Below are 20559 nucleotides of genomic sequence, written 5' to 3'. Positions count from 1 at the left end.
GAATTATTATTATTACTGAGTCAATATCACTATAAAGCGCTTTTGAGACTTCCAGAAAAAGATGAGATTTTCCATTTAGCTTCATTCTGTTAAGTAGATCATAGGCTGTTAAAATGCTCCAGCCCTTTTTATATATTCACTATAAACAGATAATGAACATATATCTCTTTTTGTGTGTGTGTGTGTGTGTGTGTGTGTCCCTTTTTGGAAGGTCTCCTTTAAGCACTTACTGCATTCACTGAAGCAGAGCGGCATGTGGGTCATGTCAAAATCACACACACCTAATCAAAGAAAATGAAATAAAGAGAAAATGAGGATGAAACACATTTCAAGAGGCTTATCATTGCACTACTATGTTTGTAAACGATTGGTCATTCATAATAAAATCGCAGAATTCCATTTAAAAAATGTGATATTGATTGATATTGACTCTACTATTAGTAGCAGTGATAGTAGTAATAGTGCTATTAACTGTTTCACCTCTTAAACCTGTAGCTCTGACCTGAGGTCGTCAGCCAATCAGGAGCGTCCTTCCAAAGCTGCATCCAATCAGATTTGACGGAGCGCTATTTGAAAGCTGCTCGTTTCTCCGTTGTTTACCTGCATGAACTGGTGTTCACGGATCTTGTCGGTAAATTGTACTGGTCGGTGCTTAAAATAAATCACCGTGTCGTTTGTTTAAGTGACAGTTTGACCTCTGCGCTGCCGACGTTAAACATGTCGTCTGTGGAAGTCCGTGCTGTGGTGAGTAAACTGGAGTTTATTTCTCTGTTTGTGAAGCTGTTAGCTGTTAGCTCTGTTCACCGGCTGCCACCTGCACGGCTTCTTGTTCGCTTTTTTGCTTTTATACCCACCAAAGAAACTTTAACTGTGTTTTTCTTGAGCTTCTGATAATGTTACTGGTTTTATTTCCTTCTCTTACAGCAGCTGCCAGCCGCAGAGAACCCAGTGAAGATGGGTAAAACCGCGGCAGCAGCAGCGGGTCTGAGGAGAGCTGCTCTGGGAGAGATCACCAACTTTCCCGGAGCAGCGGTCAACACTAAGGTAACAACATGGAGGAACAACGGGGTCTGACTCACCAACTAACTGGTTCACATGCTGTCTTAAACCCCCTCAGTTTTACTCTGTGGTCTGTGTTGTGAATTACATGATAACCCAAGATAAACTAACCATACGATACGTTCAAAAGTAGGTGGACAACCCTGTACTCTAGGCCCTTTTATCTCCAGTGAAAGAAAATCTTATATTAACATTTAATCCTCCACCTTTTGTTGCAAGTTTATTGAAGACCCCTTCATTTTTCAATATGACCGTGACCCGCAGCACAAGCGCAGAAGAGTGGCGCAGGTATGACGTATTTTTGTAGGCCAACCCGGAAGTAGTCATCAGCCTCCACAAAAAGCCAATGGGATTTTTCCATTGGTTTTTGGATTATTACAGAAAATGAACTCAAAGTAAGATCAACAAAGGTGTAGGATACTCAAACATTTTATTCAGCAAAATAATTTTAACAGATGAACACAACTTTACTGTTTTAAAGCCTGAATACAGTTGCCAGAAGTAAAAGGCTAATGTTAGGCCATAAACCAACTACACCATGGTCACATGACACCAACGTCTCCACCACTAAGCTTCTAACTTCTGATTTGATGCTGCTTACCTCCTCTACAAATGCTCTCATTCTTTAGTCTGTAAGACATGCAGACTGAAACTAATTCAAAATAAAACTTGACTTGTTTCCTCAGAGGACGGGACCAGCCAAAGCATCAGTCAAATCATCTTGTGCCCAAAAAGCCAAACCCACTTCAGTCCAGGTGGTGCCTCCAGTCGTCCAGGCCCAGGCCCCTGCAGCTCCTGTCCCTTCAGTTTCGGAGGCATCAGCTGACGTGTCTATGAAGGAGGAGGAGGAACTGTGCCAGGCTTTTTCTGAGGCACTGCTCACCGTGCAGGACGTGGACGAGCAGGACGCTGACCTGCCGCAGCTCTGCTCTGAATATGTCAAAGATATCTATAATTATCTGCACGTCCTGGAGGTGATTTATTCCTCTGCTCAGCCAAACTTGATGCTCTTATCTTTGTTTTTCGTGTTTTGTATTAAAACACTGTCTCCACAGGTGCAGCAGGCTGTACGAGCCAACTACATGCAGGGTTATGAAATCACTGAACGCATGCGAGCTCTTCTGATCGACTGGCTGGTCCAGGTTCACTCCAGGTTCCAGCTGCTGCAGGAGACTCTGTACCTCACAGTTGCCATCCTGGATCGTTTTCTGCAGGTAAGAACCGTCTGAATCGTCTTTTTCTCTGTTTGGGTTCTGTGAGCTGTGTAAAAAATCTTTCCTGCTGTGCTGCAGGTCCAGCCGGTCTCTCGCAGGAAGCTGCAGCTTGTTGGTGTGACCGCCATGCTGGTGGCCTGTAAATATGAGGAGATGTACGCTCCAGAGGTCGGAGACTTTGCCTACATCACAGACAATGCATTTACAAAGTCTCAGATTCTGGAAATGGAGCAGCTGGTTCTGAGGAGCCTCAAGTTTCAGCTGGGACGTCCTCTTCCACTACACTTCCTCAGGCGAGCTTCAAAAGTGGCTAATGTGAGTTTCAAGTGTTTAATTATAAAATAACTATTTGTTAATGGTGAAAAGTTGTTTTCTGTTCATATGATCCCTGGAAGCTTTCTCTCTGTTCACTCTTAACCTCATGTACATGCTCATTCTTAAAATAAATCAGGAGCTCTGCAGTGAACATTTGTAGGCCACACTTTTGTCAGTGGGTTCAGGTTTTCCCTAATCTGCCAGCAGTGCTCAGACTCACAGGTGTATTAGACAGGTGTTGTTCTAAAATGACCACTGGTAAGACTTTGTAAAACATTCTGTGTGTGCTGGATGTTTGTCTCAGTCTGATGTAGAGAGACACACACTGGCCAAGTATCTGATGGAGCTGACCCTCCTCGACTACGACATGGTGCACTACCGGCCCTCTGAGATCGCTGCTGCCTCCCTGTGTCTCTCTCAGCTGCTGCTCGATGGGCTGCCGTGGGTGAGTCTGGAACACAAACGGCTGGTTTAATGTTTCTAATTTGTCTCTTTGCTGCTGTAACCAAACTGTTTGTTCCAGTCTCCAACACAGCAGCACTACTCCTACTTATGACGAGGCTCACCTGAAGCCAATCATGCAGCACATCGCCAAAAATGTTGTGACCGTAAATGAAGGCAAAACAAAGTTCCAGGTGAGTTTGGCTGACAAAAGGCACACTTTATGGTTTTGTGTTTTAGAAAGTCTAGTGAAGATAATCTGTCTTTCTGCAGGCTGTAAAGAACAAGTACTCAAGCAGCAAACTGATGAAGATCAGCCTCATTCCTCAGCTGAAGTCATCGATCATCAAGAACATGGCGGCTGCTCTGCTCAACAATCCTTGAGGCTGGATGAACTTTTACATTTCGTCAGTGGACATTTCACTTGCACTTTATCTTGATCTGATCACAACCTGTGGAGAAACTTTTATAGATTTTAATAAAATGTTTTTATTTTTTTTTTCTATTCAAGCATCATGGTTTGTTCAGAACTCTGATCACTTAAATTACTTAGTGGTGTTTTACCAAAAATCTATGGTACAGATCATTTTACTGCACCTGCTTTTTCCAATGTCACCAGATGATGGCAAACTTTCTGATCACAACTTTTTGGGAGAGGATGATCTAAGAAATAATCTGGAGTGGGTTTTTTTTTTTTTTTTTTTTTGTACTAATGGACATCATTTCACTGAAATTTGCATTTATTGACCCCTGGGCCCTCATCTGAATTTTCCTCTTTTTGTTTGTGTGTAAAATGTGTTTTGTCTTGTCCGTTTAAATGAAACAATCTGAGGAGTTAATGCTGGTTTGTACTTCTGTGTAGAATCAGAGCCTATTATAGTGTGCTTTTATACTTGTTGCTGGTGTCTGTTGCGCTGCAGTTACGCCACCAAAACACTAGTTGGTGATTGGTTTCTATGCCATTGAGTATCTTCATGTACCTCAGACAATGGTGACTGACACTGAGTGTATCATGTTGAACTGGGAGCTAAAGGGCAATTTGTTGTTTTGAGGGCAAAAAGTAAAAAAAAAACACTGTTTTAATCTTTAATGTGTTAGTTGTGTTTTTTTGTTTTTTTTTTACTTCAGATTTTAATGTTGATTCTTAATCTGAATAGTATCTACAGCTGTCAGATAAACATAATGGAGTAGAAGTACAAAGTGGCATTAAATGCAAAAATTCAAAGTGCTTCAGAACTGTCTTTTCATTACCACATGAGTAAATGTAAATGCTGCTTCTGACATCTGACGTTGGTGTTTGGAGAAAAACAAATCAGGCTGCTGTGATGAGACGTAAACCCAGCGAGAAAAGAAATCTTGGCTGTGAGGTCAGCAGCTCTCATCGTGTCAGTAATCCTGACCATCACTCATCTGTTATAAAACTATCTGAAGTCCACAGGAAAAAAAAAAAGGTGTCTTCAGGCCCTTGCTTTGTTTGACGCCTGAGCTTTGCATCATTACGCTGAGACAATTGGACATTTAACTGTGTAGGGACTGTGTGTCTGCATTCTGTGCGTTCATGATGCTTGAGGTTGTAGAATAACACCATTTATGAAGGCAGCCCATGTTCTCTCACAGGCTGGACTGACTGTGCTGTGGTGTGTGGAGGTGCATTGTACTCTTTATCAGACTGACCCTGACCTCACAACCACCACCCTCCTCCTTCTCCTCCTCCTCCTACATCTTGTTGAGACTGAATGGTGTGACACGCCTGTAGTAACAAATATTACCACTGATATCTGAAAACCTCTTACACAGATGTGCTAACGCTGTTTTAGCAGCTAGCTGGGAGTTTACACTACAGTTAGACTTAATTTTCACTACTTTTAGGCCAATGAATAAATACACCTTTAATAATTTCCCACCTGAATTTTACTCTTGTTCTGAACAGTCTGTGCTCATATCTGTGTTTTTGTTTTTTGGTGGAACATGAAAAAAGCCTGTTGCAGTAGTTAAGGTGCAAAGAGACCAAGTCATGGACAATCATTTCTGCATCATTAGAATTTTTGCAATATTTCCTTCCTAATTCCTTGCAACAGACTTCATATAATGTTACTGGGCTACTGTAGCTCTGTGTTTAGTTGATTTTCAGGGGATAACCTGAACTCAGAGCCTCGAGCTGTGAGGCCACAAAACTAAGCAAAAATTAGGCAATAAAAATCAGAAAAAAAATAAGTGAGAACAAAATTAAATTATAAAAAATATATGAAATGAAAATACAGAGCAAATGAAGGTCAGTAGAAAAGTTAATCAAACGTGCAACAGCTGAGTTTTTATTTTATTGTGATAAAATAATGATAAATTTAACAGAAAGACTGTGCATTTAAGGGATTTGCAGTATAACTGAACTCGTCAAAAATAAGCATGAAGTGTCAATGAATTTGGCCTTGTTGTTGTTTACAATATTTTCTTTTTGTTTGCAGTGACACACACACTTGCGGGGCAGCCGCTTGAGTTTAATCCTCTTTTGTGCCATGATTAGACGCGGGGGGGCGTTGCGGGGATTTCGGGGTTAAAACTGGTTAATTCCCATATCTGCCACATGGTGGACCGGGGGGGGCACTCCTCTGTTGCTGCCTGCTCGTCTTCTGAGCTCCAGTCTGCAGACTCTCAGACTCTACGCTGCCGCTGCCGCCGCTTTGTTGTCCCTGTCGAGCCGGAGGTCACTCAGTCCGAGCAGGAGTCCGCTCAGAGCGCGCACAGGACCCGCACAGCTACAGCCCGCGATACCCGCAACACCTTCACCGCAGTTCTGATCGAAAAAACACACGTAAGCGATCAACAACTCAACAACTCTGGCAAAAACTGTCCTGTGGACGGAAACTGCCTCATGAGTTGTTTTTTTGGTTTGTTTTTTTTTTACCACGAGGCGTGTGTGGCTGCTCGGGTGATTGGGTTCAGATTGATCATCAGATGGTTGATTGATTTCTGGTTTGTGAAAACGGAGATATTTTAAAGCTGTTTTATGAGTGTAATGAATTGAGGGGGTTGATGATGATGTGGCGCTTGTGTGGATGACTTATGTATCTGACACAATGATGAGCTTCACTATCAGACCACTAACTTTAAACTAAGCCACTGAAATTGATCATATGTACCTTCTTATCCCTCAGAGACTGTTTCTGTAAATTCTGATCATAAAAATGTGGATAAGTGAAAGTTCGTCAGAACTTTATCTGCTGTAAACTCACAGTTTTCAAACATCCCTGCTCTACCCAGGTCTAAATTAGTTTACTGCATGGAATTTGGTGCAAACAGAAAATGAAGGTGAAGTTGATGAACTCCGTCACTGTAGTTGAAGAATGGACTTTGCCTCATTATGGGCTTTGAACAGACATATTGATAAATACAAAACACATTTAAACGATCAAATGAAACTGGAGAAAAGTCAGGTTTTCAGTCTCTAAACTGTCTGAAGTAGTTTGTCTTGTGGTCCAGCAGAGGGTGCTCTCAAAATCAGTTTGACCTGTTGACCTTTCAGGAAACCAAGCTGATTAATAAAAATGGTCATCGTCACTAATGAGGAAAGTTGAGCTGATTGGATAATCATAATACCAAAGCCTCTCGGAAACGATCTTGATACAGATCACATCATTATGACCAAGATACATACTGAGCTAATGTTTTAAAATGGGAAAATAAACTTGTCAGAGCTCTCTGAACAAATGCCGCTGTTTCTTCGTAGTTCGTTGTTTCTTTTAACTTTGGTCAACACTGACATGCTAGAACTTCAGTAAGCTAATATCAGCTAATTTCATATTTATCAGTCTGGCTGATAAATACAAGATACACACTACAAGATAAAGTCAGCAAAGGTCTGATTATCTGATGGTTCTAAAGATTATCTTGGCAGATTTTCCTGTGGTGTGAGGTGTGTTAAGATCTGCTCATCCTCAATTCAATATACAATCAAAAATCCTTAGACATTGTCGTCCACCAAGTTTGTTTACTATAAAGTTGCATTGACTTTGATTTTGAATTTTGAGGGTCAAGACTCTGGTTGTTGATGGACAGAATCTGTTAGTGTGTGGTGTGTTGGTCCTCTCATTGCACATCACACACCGTACGAACAAAACTGTGAACTCTGTCAGTATTTGTTGTCATGTGTGTGGTCTTTCACATTTTCTAAATTGGTTAATTGGTAAATTGTTAAATTGGTGTGCCATGCAAGCAGTCGTACGACGGAAGTTATCAACTCGTTAAGTCAACCCAGGATTTCCAGGGCACGTATTCTGAGATATTCTGTATATGTGATGCAGATAAAAAGTTACAGTAATGTCAGACTGTTTCTGCTGCCAAAGCAGATGAGAGAGTCAATGTCTGAAGAGATCGATCTGACTGATCATTTATAAACATGGGAAATATTCAACTGTGTGTAGATAAAAGCATCTTTGATCAATCAAAATGACGATATAATAGTATGTGATTATTTAGTTCTGTTGTGGACATATGGAAAGGCTGGAACAAAACGATGCCACAGAATGATGAAATATCTATTGATATATATTATCTGTCACTTTATTATAAACACTTTGTGCCTGCTGGGATCCTGTAGGCATGATGACTGGTTTTTCAGTGATCTGATTGGTCAGTAGTTGGGCTGTTGACAGGTTTTGATCCGATTCTCTGAAAACCTGCACTGGAGCAGGTTAGCCGTGACACTGGGCAAGAGGTGGGGTACACCCTGGACAAATTGCCAGTCCATTGTAGGGCCAACATATATAGACATCTACAGGGAATTTAGACTTTGGACTGTGGGAGGAAGCCGGAGTACCTGGAGAGAACCCACGCAGGCACATAGAGAACATGCAAACTCCACACAGAAAAGCCCCGAGCGAACTAGGGTTCGAACCTGGAGCCTTCTTGCTGTGAGGCGACAGTGCTAACCACTGCAGTGCTGCCCCATTTAGCATAAGTTACCACGGCAATTTACCCCAGTAAGAAGCGAACCACGGTCGAAGACGTTAAACCACAAACTGCAAATCCTGCTTCGTAGCACAGGCCTCAGAACATGTAGAAGTGATGAACATACCGGCCATGTTTAGTACCCCAGGGAAACCTTTGTTCTTTTATAGCACATTTCTGTTCAGGACAGTTGCCAATTTAATTTTCTGTCTTCACTAATTGAGTCTTTGAGTAATGGTTGCGTTTGCTGCATGCTTTCAGTTTGTGTTCGGGCCTATATGCATGTGTTGTTTTAACCTGTAATACATTGAGCTCTCTGGGCCACCGTACTTATACCTTTAATCACTAATAAAGATAGCATTACATTACATATATACACTTTCTTTCAATCACTTAATCAGCTAATCGTGCAGGCAGAGAGGGACCTTCAAACTCTTCAAACACATCGTCCAGCTGTTATTCTGCAGGAAGATCGACTGCCCCCTTTTAAATCCGGACTGCGTGTTTATGAGGACCAGTCTGTGTTACAGATAGAAATGTGGGTCACTGTTTTTTGTGGATGGTGGCATCAACATCCAGTCAATATTTCAACCTCCCCACCCTCCCTAGTCAGAGTGCTTCCCTCACTTCCTCAACATGTGAGGCAGTAAATCAGTTCAGCTGCGGGGTCTGCTTCACTCCAACATGACCTTAATTACCTTTCCATACTCTGGGAACAGAAAAGTGTGTCTTGTTGGATGGGTTAGGCTGTGCTGGAGTTAACGGGTGTTGGCGGTTGAGGTCTGGACAGGTGTCAGACAGGAGTGTTTTTTCATTGTCATCCTCATGAGCTCTGTACCAGTTTGGCTGCATTCTTTGCTGTCCTCATGCACGTCTGAAATCTTTAAAGTGATGAGTTTAACCTGATGCCACTCCTCTGTATAGCCAAAATCCTGACCACAGTCTATATGTTAATGGGAAGAGGGTGTTTCTCACAGGAATGAGAGCTGCATGTGTTTGAGACTCACCCACACTGATGATGCAGACTGTAACCTGTTTACCCTGTTTAGTGGAATTGCCCTGGAGGTAATCATGGGTTTAATAAGGTTTGAACCACTTGAGCTGCTCACATTTCTCCTCCACAACAAACACAATGGTGAACTCCAGCAGAAGACTGTTCCCACAACGTGTTTGAGAACCTCTTCTCTTCACAGTGTAAACTTTTCATGAACTAAGACAAAACGGAAGTAGTGGAATCCTTTAAAGCTGCAACTATCAGTCCTTCAACAGAAAATTAATAAGCAGTTTTCTGATAATCGAGTTGTCATTTTGTCCAGTTTTTAGGCAATAAAGCTAAATATTTGCTGGTTTCAGCTTCTTAAATGTGACAGTTTTCTTTCCTCTGTGACAGTAAACAGACTAAACTAAACTTTGTCACTACATATTGTAGACAAAACCACAAGGGCTGCAACAAATGATTGTTTTCATTGTTGATTAATCTGCTGATTATTTTTCAGATTAATCATCTAGTCTATATAACATCAGAAAATAGTCAGAAATATCCATCACATTTTATTTCTTTCTGTCATGAGATGTCTGGTTTTGACATCAGCCCCAAACCCGCTGATTACTCATCATAATATAAAGTTAATTTAATAAAATGTAGAAGCTGGGGCCATCAGATGTTTGGCATCTTTTGCTTGAACAGTAACCTGAATGATTATTTGATAATCAAAAATAACTGCTTAGAATTGTCAGTATTGTAAAAGATCAGTGGCTGCAGGATGAACTGAAAGTTAATCGTTCAGTGAAGGGTAAACTGAGGGATACAGCACCGGCCTGTTTGAATGATAGCGGTGATGTGTTCAAGTGTAATAGGAAAAAGGAGAATTGTTTAGGTTCAGTTGAGGATTCTTTCTGATGCAGCAGAGATTTCTGTGTGACTTTTTGGACTGTTGACATGTTGTGGGAGAATTGAGTGACCCCCCAAGAACTGAGCGCGTGAATTAATTATTGTTGGTGGGGTTTTAAGTTTTTTAAATCCCAACTGTCAAATCCTCTAACAGTGACAGTAAGTGTGTTTCTGTTTACTCGTTTCATAAAACCCTGAGTGGAAGCTGCAATATCACAAATTTCATACTTTGCTGAGGTGGAAATTTTGGATAAAATAAATTGTGACAAAGTCCATTAGTGAAGAAGTGCTGGCCTACATGAATCATGTGACTTAAACATCACTCGCCACTTCCAGTGAAGAGACGAAAACATCAGATTTATGTGGAGCGATGAGGAGACTGGAACCTTCCTCACATTAACACATGAAGCAAAAATAAATGTCACATTTCCATCATATTTTCCACACGGTTTTCCATCATTTGAGGTTTCACTGGATAACCTCATCTTGTTATATCTTCTTCTTCTGCAGTGGTTTAATGGCACCGACCAGAGAATCAGCTCCAACTGTTGATCTCTGTACCAAACCTGACACATGCATCACTGATAAAATGAAATGTGCAATCATTTGCACTTTCTTTTTGCAGATATTCTGGAAATTCAGTTTAAATTTGGATGGAAACTTGACAAGTTAGTGGTCAGTAACATATTAGCAGTTTAATAGCCAGCCCTGGCCCATCCTTTTCATTTCATAATACCACTTTGTGATAGTGAGTCATTGCTGTGTCCAGTCTGCCCTCAGTCCAGTAGAGAGCATGAAGAAGCAGTGCTGCTCAGGGAACATATTCTAACCTCTTGTCTTGTGAACAATGGCTGAAGCTCTTGGTAAGTAAACAGCTGTTAATGCTAATGTTGCTGTGGTTATGTAGTGATACAAAAAACTTTTTGCAGTGTGCAGAAAGTTAGCTTATACCAAAAGAGGAGAAGTATGACTCCAGGTAATTCCAAAGTTGTCATTTTCATGTTTTATATTCCCAGCTAGATTGCTAACATTAGCCACTGTCACGCTTTCATTCTGTGAGCTTGTAGCCAGGGTCAGGACGTGTGGAAAACTGTGTGCAGTCACTGAGGCTAAGCTCACCGCTGGATGGTCAGTAAATCCCTCCAAACTGCAGGGCTGTCTGCTCGAAAGACCACAGAGTTGTTTCTGTTTCTACATGTGTTAAGTACCAAGGATGAGGTGTGTGGGTGTGGAGGATGTAGAGTTGCTTTAAGGCACCTTTGGTGGACCTGGACTGAATAACCATATCACTCTTACTGCAGACAAATAAGTAAAGCAATGTAATTACTTTTTCAATTTTCAAGTAACTGGCCCAGCACTGAGCAGCGACTTGCAAAAGACATTTTACTTCTAACAGATTTCATGTCAACTCTGACATTAATGTTGGTGTCATCAACATCTAAATGAGTATCTAAATTAATTAGACAATTAGATGATAATAGCTGGAAATGAATCCACAACTAAGTCCCTTTTTACACAAAAATGCCATTAGACTTTGTGGTTCCAGGACCTTCCCTTTTTATTGTCCCTCTGTGACCATCAACTGAATTTCCTTGGGCTTTGTACTGTTTAATCAAACCAGCTTGGGATCTGGATAAATGTTATTGGCATTTTTCTTCTGATGATTTTAGAACCAATGATGAATCAGTTAATTAAGAAAAAACAGGTAGATTAAGAGACATTGTAATGATTACTAAGGATTAACTTTAGCATTTGTTGTCATTTGAAGTTATAACACATTCGTCGATCAGTTTGCAGTGCAACTATATTGGTACTATTTTTGTAATTGCAGACTTTGTGTCAGATTGAATTACTTTCCAAAAGGTGTCGAGCTTCATCCTGAAGCTCGGGATAGCTTTACATTGTCTGAAACACAGCTGAAAGGCGTGTCAGGTGTCTCTGAAAACAAGGTCTCACGGTGAGAAAAGGGCATCTTTCAAACGGCCGTGGCTGTTTTTTATTGTGCAGAGGAAATGTAAGGCCGGAGCAGCCCTTCGTGTGTCGAGTTTCCCCTTTTGTTGCTGCAGAGAAAATTGTGTCTGAAAGCTGCCATTGTTTTGGCGGCCACTCAGAGTGGGACCTGTGAGGGGCAGGTGGAGGGGGGATTTGTCTGTGCAGTGGGTGGGTCTGTTTGTGGAAATAAGTAGTTGTATATTGGTCTCACAGATAAAGCAAAACTGAATCCTGATGAAATCTATGATGGAGAATTTGTTCAGTATAAATTATAAGCAACATCTCCTGTAAGCTGCAGATGATCAGTTGATCTATCGAGTGCAGTGGTGGAGAAAGTGCTCAAATAAAAGTAAAATACAGCAGTGTAAAAACACCCCTGTGTATGGAACATGGATTGGACCAATACACCTTAAGTATCCGCGTTGATTCGTCAAATTCACACTTCTTAAGACGACAGAAAATGTCCTGTAAACACGTCCATTTTTAACGTCTTATGGCGTTTAAAATTGGGTGCTAGCATCTCATTAGTTTCTGAGGGGAGACATACATACCTGCATAGGCCTACAATCATTCAAAGAGAGACAACATTTCCCCTCTCAACCTATCTTGTATTAACTGAGGTTAAAAAACAATATAGATTTACAGTGACGTTATTAACATCAGCATTTTTTGTACACTAAACCTACAACCACAGTTGTTCAGAAAGTTTCTGGAGGCCATTCTTTGCTCTCCTCAGCCATCAGAGTATGGTGGTTAGGTATGAAGCCCAAACATCATAATGAGGTGGGTATATTGACCCCAGCTAGTAGCAGGGAAGCCTTAATGGTTCAAATGCCAGAAGACATTAAAAATGGAGGAGTTAGCAGGTTATTTTCTGTTGTCTTAAAATGTATCAGTTCGAGGAATTAATGCAGATGTCAATTAGGTGCACTGGTCCAACCACATTCCAAATACTGAAAAAAAGTCCTGCATTCAAATGAGTAGTTAAGTAAAGGTTCACCAGCATAATGCACTAATTTTATAAGATAAAGAGTACGGTCTAGACCTGCTCTATATGTACAGTGCCTCGAGATAACTTCTGTTGTGAATCAGTGCTATATAAATAAAACTGACTTGACTTGACTTATATCAGTAGTAACAGTACTTCACCCTTGTGATTGACATTATTATATCTGTCATTATTAATTGTTAGTTTTGAGGTTTCAAGGATATAAAGCTGGTTAGATAATGCAGTGGTTCCCAACCGAGGGAATGTGCCACTCCAAAGGGCCACCAGATAATTATAATAATAATAATTATTGAGCATTGTCAGGGAAGCTTGAAGATGGATAACATACTGGTGCCAACTGTATTTAACACAGCAAAGAGGAATAATGTTCAGAAAGAAAGTGGACTGGAAGTTCACCACATAGGTTCAGAGTGATGAAAAACTGCAACAGGTTGACTCAAATTAAAGGTATCATGAAGAAGTTGTGACTTAAAAGATTTGATGTGAAAGAAAGCTTTTTACTGGTTACTACTCAGTACTACTTTACTCTGTGGAAGAACACTTTGGGTCTGAGTGAATTTTTGGAAATAATAAGTAAGAAATCTGTTGTTCCCTCAGCCTTCACAGCCCTGTCAGATCAACGCTGGCTTTGTTCATCCCTGCTGTCCTAATATGAGATTTAAATTTCAGGCTACAAATAGATTCTGAGCTGTTTATGAGAAGAACAGCAAGTGGAAAACAAAAGGGTTTATTGTTGTTGTTGTTGTTGTTGCCCCACGCACCTCCTGCATATTTCTGCATGAGTCAAAGAGTGTGTAAGCGACGTGGACCCGATGCACTACTGACGCTGCTGACAGACAGTGAATGGCAGATGCTTTCAGTGCCATCACTGGCAGAGGGAAACTCTCAACTTAACAGAGAGTGAGGAGAGCCTCGTTTTTAGTTCAGCGACACTGAATTCAAATCCAGATTCAACCTAACGTCACCAAAATGAGATGAAAGTTTTCAAACAGCAATATCGATTTGAAAATAATTGAAAAAAATTCAATTTGCATAAACATCTACACCCTCACAGATTTCACTTGTCTCAACCTCAAAGATTTTAATTTCCTCTCATATAAGACCAGTAACAGAAGTTAAATGACTCAAGTGATTAATTAGTTATCAACATAGTGTCAGGTGTCTCTGAAAACAAGGTCTCACGGTGAGAAGAGGGCATCTTTCAAACGGCCGTGGCTGTTTTTTATTGTGCAGAGGAAACGTAAGGCCGGAGCAGCCCTTCGTGTGTCGAGTTTCCCCTTTTGTTGCTGCAGAGAAAATTGTGTCTGAAAGCTGCCATTGTTTTGGTGACCAGTCAGAGTGGGACCTGAGGGGCAGGGGGTGGAGGGAGTGTGTGGTGGGGCTGTTGTTGGGGGGTGGGGGGGGTTGTCTGTGCAGTGGGTGTGTAGTATGACCAGTTAACTTTTCTTTTGATCGTCTGACTGATTATCATTTCCAACAATCATTGTCAGCTCTGACATCATAAACTCTACACATGGATATCAGTCTTGATTAGCTGATTAATCAGCAACCACTTTGATAATTAATTCATCATTTAAGTAATTTGTGAAGCAAAGGAGCTGAAGAATTCACCGGTTCCAGTTTCTCAAATGTGAATATTTACAGGTTTTCTCAGTCGTCTAAACTGAAAACTGAAACAAGCCTCTTCATCTTGTGATCTGGGAAATTGTGAAGGGAATTTTCCACTATTTATTGACGTTTCATGGAGTAAATATGAACAAGAATATGCGCATACATTTGTAATCTAATGCTTTTTTATGATGTGTATAATGTTCAGGATTCTTTTTATTATTGTTTAAAAATCTAACACCTCACCTTTTTTATGTAAATGCTGAGTTGTCAGAGCACGATGTGAGCAGCTCATAAAAATGTGATGAAACTGTCAGGTGAGTGAAGATGAATCAGAGCGGAAACGTAAAGCAGCAGCACTGAAATGAAAACACAGCTCGGAGCAGTGAAACAGAAAGTTGTTTCATGTTACCATGATGGTTTATCTTGTTTTGTTGACACTGGTCAAAGTCTAATAGTCCTGATAAATGTATCTGACTGTGCAGAGTTAGACATGGAGACTTAAAAACAGACACATCAGTGGGCTCCATGGTGATACTGTCTCCTGCTGGCTATCTCAGTCACACCTCATCAATCTGCCACCGAGGGCCTGCTCAGCTGCATTTTCTCTCAGTATGTTAACAACAGAAACCTACCAAAACACACAAACATACAACTGAGGCACTCAACACATGAGGGAATGGGAAAATTGTTAAAGAACCCCCCACAACCACCCTCAGCTGTTAAACAGTTCCTTACAGAAAGGCAAAATGAAAAGTGAAAATATTTGGCTTCGCAGAAATGGTAAAAGTCCTGTATTCTCTATTGTTAATCGAAAACAACACTTTGCAATTAGAGCAGAAAGAGGAGGATAGAATAAACACTTCTACATCACTACATACCAGAGGAGAAGTATGCAGGGAGGTGCGTTTGGTGACTAACGCAAATACTTACAGGAAGTTGGAAAGTAACAAGACATATCCAGATGCCACAGATAATGGCCATCGTACTCATACTTTGTTTAACTGCATCTTTTATGTAATTACATTATGATTTTTTTTATGTATTTACAGCTTTAAAAATGAGACAACAGCTGGAAACTGTTGTAGATAAAAACTTCAAAAATCACAATAAAAGAGTAGTTCCTCACTCTGCCTTCATCTCAGACTTTGACTCTTGAATATTAAGTTACGTGCAGATCTGTATGCACAGATGCAGAGAAACCTGTTCTTATCTTGAGTTTATTTTCACTTTGTGCTATTGCGTAATTTGTTTCAACTGAAGATGTGTGCTGTTGTTGTGCCTGGTACAACCGGAGGCGAAGAGAGGAGGAGGAGGAGGAGGAACTTTAAAAATCAAGAAGTGGCAGACAGACAGAGTGGAAAGGTTTGTTTATTTTTTGAAACTTAAAGAGAAACTAAAAGAGAAAAGAAGAGAAGAAGAGACAGCTGAATCATATGACGCCATTTTAGAGTTGTTTGGGTTTTGAGTCTCTGCTTGGGAGGAAAGTTTCAACTGAGTTTAAAAAAAGCTGCTCCGCAATTATCTGGGTTTTATATCCCCAGTTTACTGCACTGCCTTCCAATAAGAAACATGTTTTTAGTATGGCTTTTACTGAGGAGAAAGTCCTGTCATGTAATGATAATGGTGATAATAACTTGTCTGTCTCTTAATATTTTCAAAACAACAGTCACAGATTGAGAAACAGAGCACTGAAGGATCATAACACAGAAGTCTAGGTCAAAACCTATCATATGGCTAGGCCACCTTTCATCTTTGCTTCTCTCCCTCTCTCTGTTCTCACATATAAAGTATTATAACACAACATTGACGTCCTGTCATTTCCAGTTTCTGTTGTCACACAATGGAACAAGTATGAACTAGTGACTGAAACACAGCCCATTAACACTACAGCAGCAGCCATTCCCAACTCCTCTCCAAGCTACTGCTTCGCTAAAATCCTGATTTTATAACCTCATCTGACGGCTGTGCTGTGATTTGTATAGAGAGGTGTGTCTGTGGAGGGAGAGCCTAACCTTGCACTTGCGGGAATACCAGCAGTTACTCTCTGCTACGGAAAGTAGAAAGAAACTGCTGGGTGCTTTTTTGGAAACAAATGTTGCTGAAAAGTCAGTAATTGTAATGACAAAAGTGCTAAGTTGGCAACACTGCCTCTAAATCACTCATCGCTCAGTCACGGACATTCACCTTTCTACGGCTGGCCTCGCTGTTGCAGTCCAGCCAAACATAAAATAACAACATTAAAATGGAAATAGGATGAGAAAAGTACATTTTAGCATAGAGACTCCCACTAAATTATTCCTGTCATGTATTCTACCAGATGGTTTATGTTTTAGAAGTCACCAAACCTGCAGACATTGCCAAAAAGTGTACCCCTAAACCTTTCTTAGCTAGCTGACCTGTTACTGTGACTAAACAGTCACTAGCAGGTTCAGGTGCACTCTATGCAGAAGAGGGACCAGCACAGGAAAACCAGGACTGATTATCTTATTATCTGATTTTTTTATCTGACCAGTGGATTGGACCAGCGGTGTATTGTACCTTAACACAGGAGACATTTTGACATGTTACATTAGCAAATGCACAGATGAATGATGGCTGGCTAGTTGGGTTTGTGGTATTGTGTGACTTTCAGTGATGGAAGAAGTATTCAGATCCTTTACATAAGTATCTCACAAGTACCACACTCTGTAAAATTCCTGTTTTTGTCAGTGGAGTCTGGTAGTGATATATAGGGAGGTTTCTGGTTAAACAAAAAGGATCTTACTCTTTAATATAAAGCCTGTCTCTGTAGGAATCATATACATAATGTTGTCAGACACTAAAATAAGGCCCAGGTTACAAAATACCCCTCATCCTTTAATGTGCCAGCAGAACTGCCCCCGCCATGAGTCATGGGCTCTTCTCTCTCTGTGAAGAAGAGGAGCTCAGTCTCGCTCTTGTGTTGAAGTATTTTCTGGTCATTGTGAACTCACTGTGTGTGTCAGCCAGTGAAGTGTGTGTGAGTCTGTGTGTGTTGGAAGGGTGACAGCTGCATCACTTCAGCACACAGTGGTCAATAGTGAGCTCTGTGTGGTAACTGGGGCTTGTTCTCTTTGACCACTGAGGCAGGTCAGAGTCAACACGTAACCCAGTTTCATAGTCTGTATGAACTGGGTCAGAACAGGATGATGCTCCTGATTGTGTCCCTGAATCAGTTCGATAACATTTCAAGACTTTGTCTCTGTTTTCAGCAGCACATCCGTGACATTTACTGCCTTCATAATGTGCTCCAGACGGTGTTGAAAGCTCTCGGTGGGAATAATTAGAATAGCGTGTTTCTATTTTTGGTCTTTGACTTGTTGCACATTTTTGCACAGACGTGAGTTTTGTCTTTGGTGTGAAAGAGCAGCAGCTGTGACTCTGTATCTTCCCTATGGTTTTCTTTAAGAGACGTTTTAAAAACTTGACATGTTCAACCTCTTTAGGCCTGTGAGTTAATTGAAACGTCATGCACATTCCTGCTGCAGTCTTGCTTCTTTTCCTTCAGCTGCAGCACGAAGTGGCTCCGTGGCACTTCTAAATTTAACAAAGCCTTTGTTTCAGGACCGGTTATTATTTTTTCTCAACCAGAAGTACATAAAAGCTTTTGTCATATTTACAACCTCCAGTCCAGGATTCAGAGCTTAGGGGAGCCTTGAAGGCATCATAAAGGATACTGGTGATATTGTGTATTTTTCTTATTGTTACCAGATTCCAAGAAAAAAACACAAAATTGTAGATGACAGGTATTGTCTTTGTACACAGCCTGTTATTGTTGTCGCAATGTGGCACAGCAAAATTCATCCTCACAATTTGAAATGAAAAATCGTGAAATAAGTTTTACTAGAGGCTCAGTGACTTACAGCAGTGACTCGCAGGAACTACTGTAGCTGGTGAGTTAACTGCTAACACACCTACAAGCCAGGAATGCTAGTGCTATTCAGTGGTAGCTGAGTTTAGAGGCCAGGTCATGGGAATGATGAAAAACAGGACCAGCAGGGCATTTTATTATAACAAGGTGATCAATGTTATTCACTTCACCTGTCAGTGGTTTTAATGTTGTGGCTGATCAGTGTATGTTATGCAGCACGGAGTTGTAAGATGCAATTATGCAAGAACACATCATATTGTTTATTTAAAAAATGGATAGGTAATCCAAACATACACACAACTGACTCACCTGGCAACAGTCAAATGTGGAGAAAGTTAGCAGCAGATAGTTCTCTAATAATATATAATGAAACTAACTGTTTTTGACTCATTCACATCTTCAGTAAGAATCAAGTTAGTGGGCTGTGGGAAGTTATGGGCCGAGAGACCAACACATTGTTGGTTTTTGGGTGATTTGCTGACAATGAGAAAATGTAGAGTTTTGCCGGTCTTTTCCTCTGACTTAAACTTGGCTTTGACTTTTTCATTCATGCCCCCTTTTTTGTTTTGCTTCTTCCTTTATATGAAATCCTCCCCCAGTTACTTTTTAAGGATTAATAAAAATAAGAGGTTTTGGTCTAAAACAGTGACTCTCCTTTCAGACTCTAGCTGTTCAGTATCAGAGGCTGACCTGGTCTTGTTTAGGATTCAGCCTGCTCTATTTACAGACTGTAATACCTTCCATCTGGCTTTTCTCCGATGCTTTGCCAAAATGTCTTTCTCGCTGCATATTCTCTTCCCTCTGCCATCCCTGCAGGTGCCCCCTCAACTACCCCCCACCCCCACATGATGTTGTAACAGTAACCCATTTACAGTGATGGGAATATGGGTCAGATACATGGGCACTTTGCTCATGCTACAAGGGCTTCACTGCCATGGGGAAACATCGAGCCAGGCCTCCATATTTCACCCAGATTTTCATAGATTTATTGGACAGTAATAGGCCGTTACAGAGTGGAGGGGATGAGGAGGAGAGGAGGGATGGCTGCAGGGAGGTGAAGAGAAGATGGAAAAAGCAGAGAGAGAGAGAGAGATGGTGTGTTCAAGTCAGGCTGGATTTTCCATAAATGTGAGCCACCACAGAGGAGGAGAAAGGTCACTGACGTTTTCCAAGCAGTGAAAAGAAGAATTCTATTTTTATTTTTTGTGGATTTGATTATTTCGACTTGGCATCATGCAAATGTTTAAAATATTTAGATATACTTAAAATACTCACATTAAATCCCAAATCTTTGAAGATCAACATAAAGTCATCACCACATAAATCTGCAATTTTCTGAATCAAAATATTCTCATCAGCCAGTGAAGCCCATGTATTATTACACATAGTGCTGGTGTATTGATTTCCTATGTATATATGTATAGATGTTGATCTAAGAGGGTTAGAGAGCATGCGAGAGCAGGTCACAGGGTGTATGCCCCTCCTCCAATGATTGTACTGGTATTACGGGTGTAATCTCAAGATTTGAGCCCCCCAGTCCTGATCATCGTCATCCAGGCCAGCTTAGCAAGAGAAGTCTTGGTTCTTACAGCATCTGTCACCACTTATTCACAAGTAAATCTGGGTCCACACTGTATTTTTGTTACAGTAAACCAGATACAGAATAACATCACCTTGTAAGATAAACATCCTCTGAGCTGCTGCCTATATTTGAGCAGATTCGTGTTGTAACTGTTGTGTTTTGATGTTTGCAGATAAGGCACCATGGGGAAAGGCTGTGTGACAGCGACCAAGTACTTCCTGTTCCTCTTCAACCTCATCTTCTTTGTGAGTATTTTAGTTTCACTGGTGATTTAAGATAACATGTCATTAAAGGAGAAATTCCCCTTAAAACACTGTTAAAAAGCTGCTGTCATGTTCACATCCTTCTCTTTGGGACGTTCTGGCTAAATGCAGAACTGACAGTGACATTTGTAATAAAATAAATTATTATAAATTCTGCTGTGCAACATATTTAACCCGGAGCTCATGGAGTTTAGTTAAGGTGACCATGGCACCTCCATTTTAATACATGCAGACTTGGGCCCTGATGTAGTTACAACCTGGATATTTACATGAACACTGTAAACAAGTGGGAAACTGAAGTGACCATGGCAACAGCCCACAAGGGTCTAGGGTTTATGGGTAATGGAGT

The 20559-nt window shown here is 40.8% G+C and overlaps 2 protein-coding genes across 2 annotated transcripts in view; both read left to right on the top strand.

Annotated features, from left to right (window-relative positions):
* The first annotated feature begins 575 nt into the window (after nt 1–575).
* Nucleotides 576–4257, top strand: LOC108894316 (G2/mitotic-specific cyclin-B2-like). Its single transcript, XM_018692950.2, is given in 9 exon segments — nt 576–744; nt 925–1044; nt 1746–2033; nt 2115–2273; nt 2352–2588; nt 2893–3033; nt 3112–3135; nt 3137–3223; nt 3303–4257. Coding segments are annotated over 9 exon segments (1194 nt in total). The 5' UTR covers nt 576–717; the 3' UTR covers nt 3414–4257.
* A 1381-nt stretch (nt 4258–5638) lies between these two features.
* The window catches only part of LOC108894293 (CD82 antigen), a 28975-nt gene continuing 14054 nt past the window's right edge, over nt 5639–20559 (top strand). The window contains exons 1-2 of the mRNA XM_018692913.2: nt 5639–5838; nt 20120–20192. Of these exons, the coding sequence (XP_018548429.1) occupies nt 20130–20192 (63 nt within the window). The 5' untranslated portion in view covers nt 5639–5838; nt 20120–20129. The remainder of the gene's footprint in view (nt 5839–20119; nt 20193–20559) is intronic.

Source organism: Lates calcarifer, linkage group LG2, assembly GCF_001640805.2.
Source record: "Lates calcarifer isolate ASB-BC8 linkage group LG2, TLL_Latcal_v3, whole genome shotgun sequence".
In the NCBI taxonomy this organism is placed as follows: domain Eukaryota; kingdom Metazoa; phylum Chordata; class Actinopteri; family Centropomidae; genus Lates; species Lates calcarifer.
This window is presented reverse-complemented; position numbering and strand designations above follow the sequence as displayed.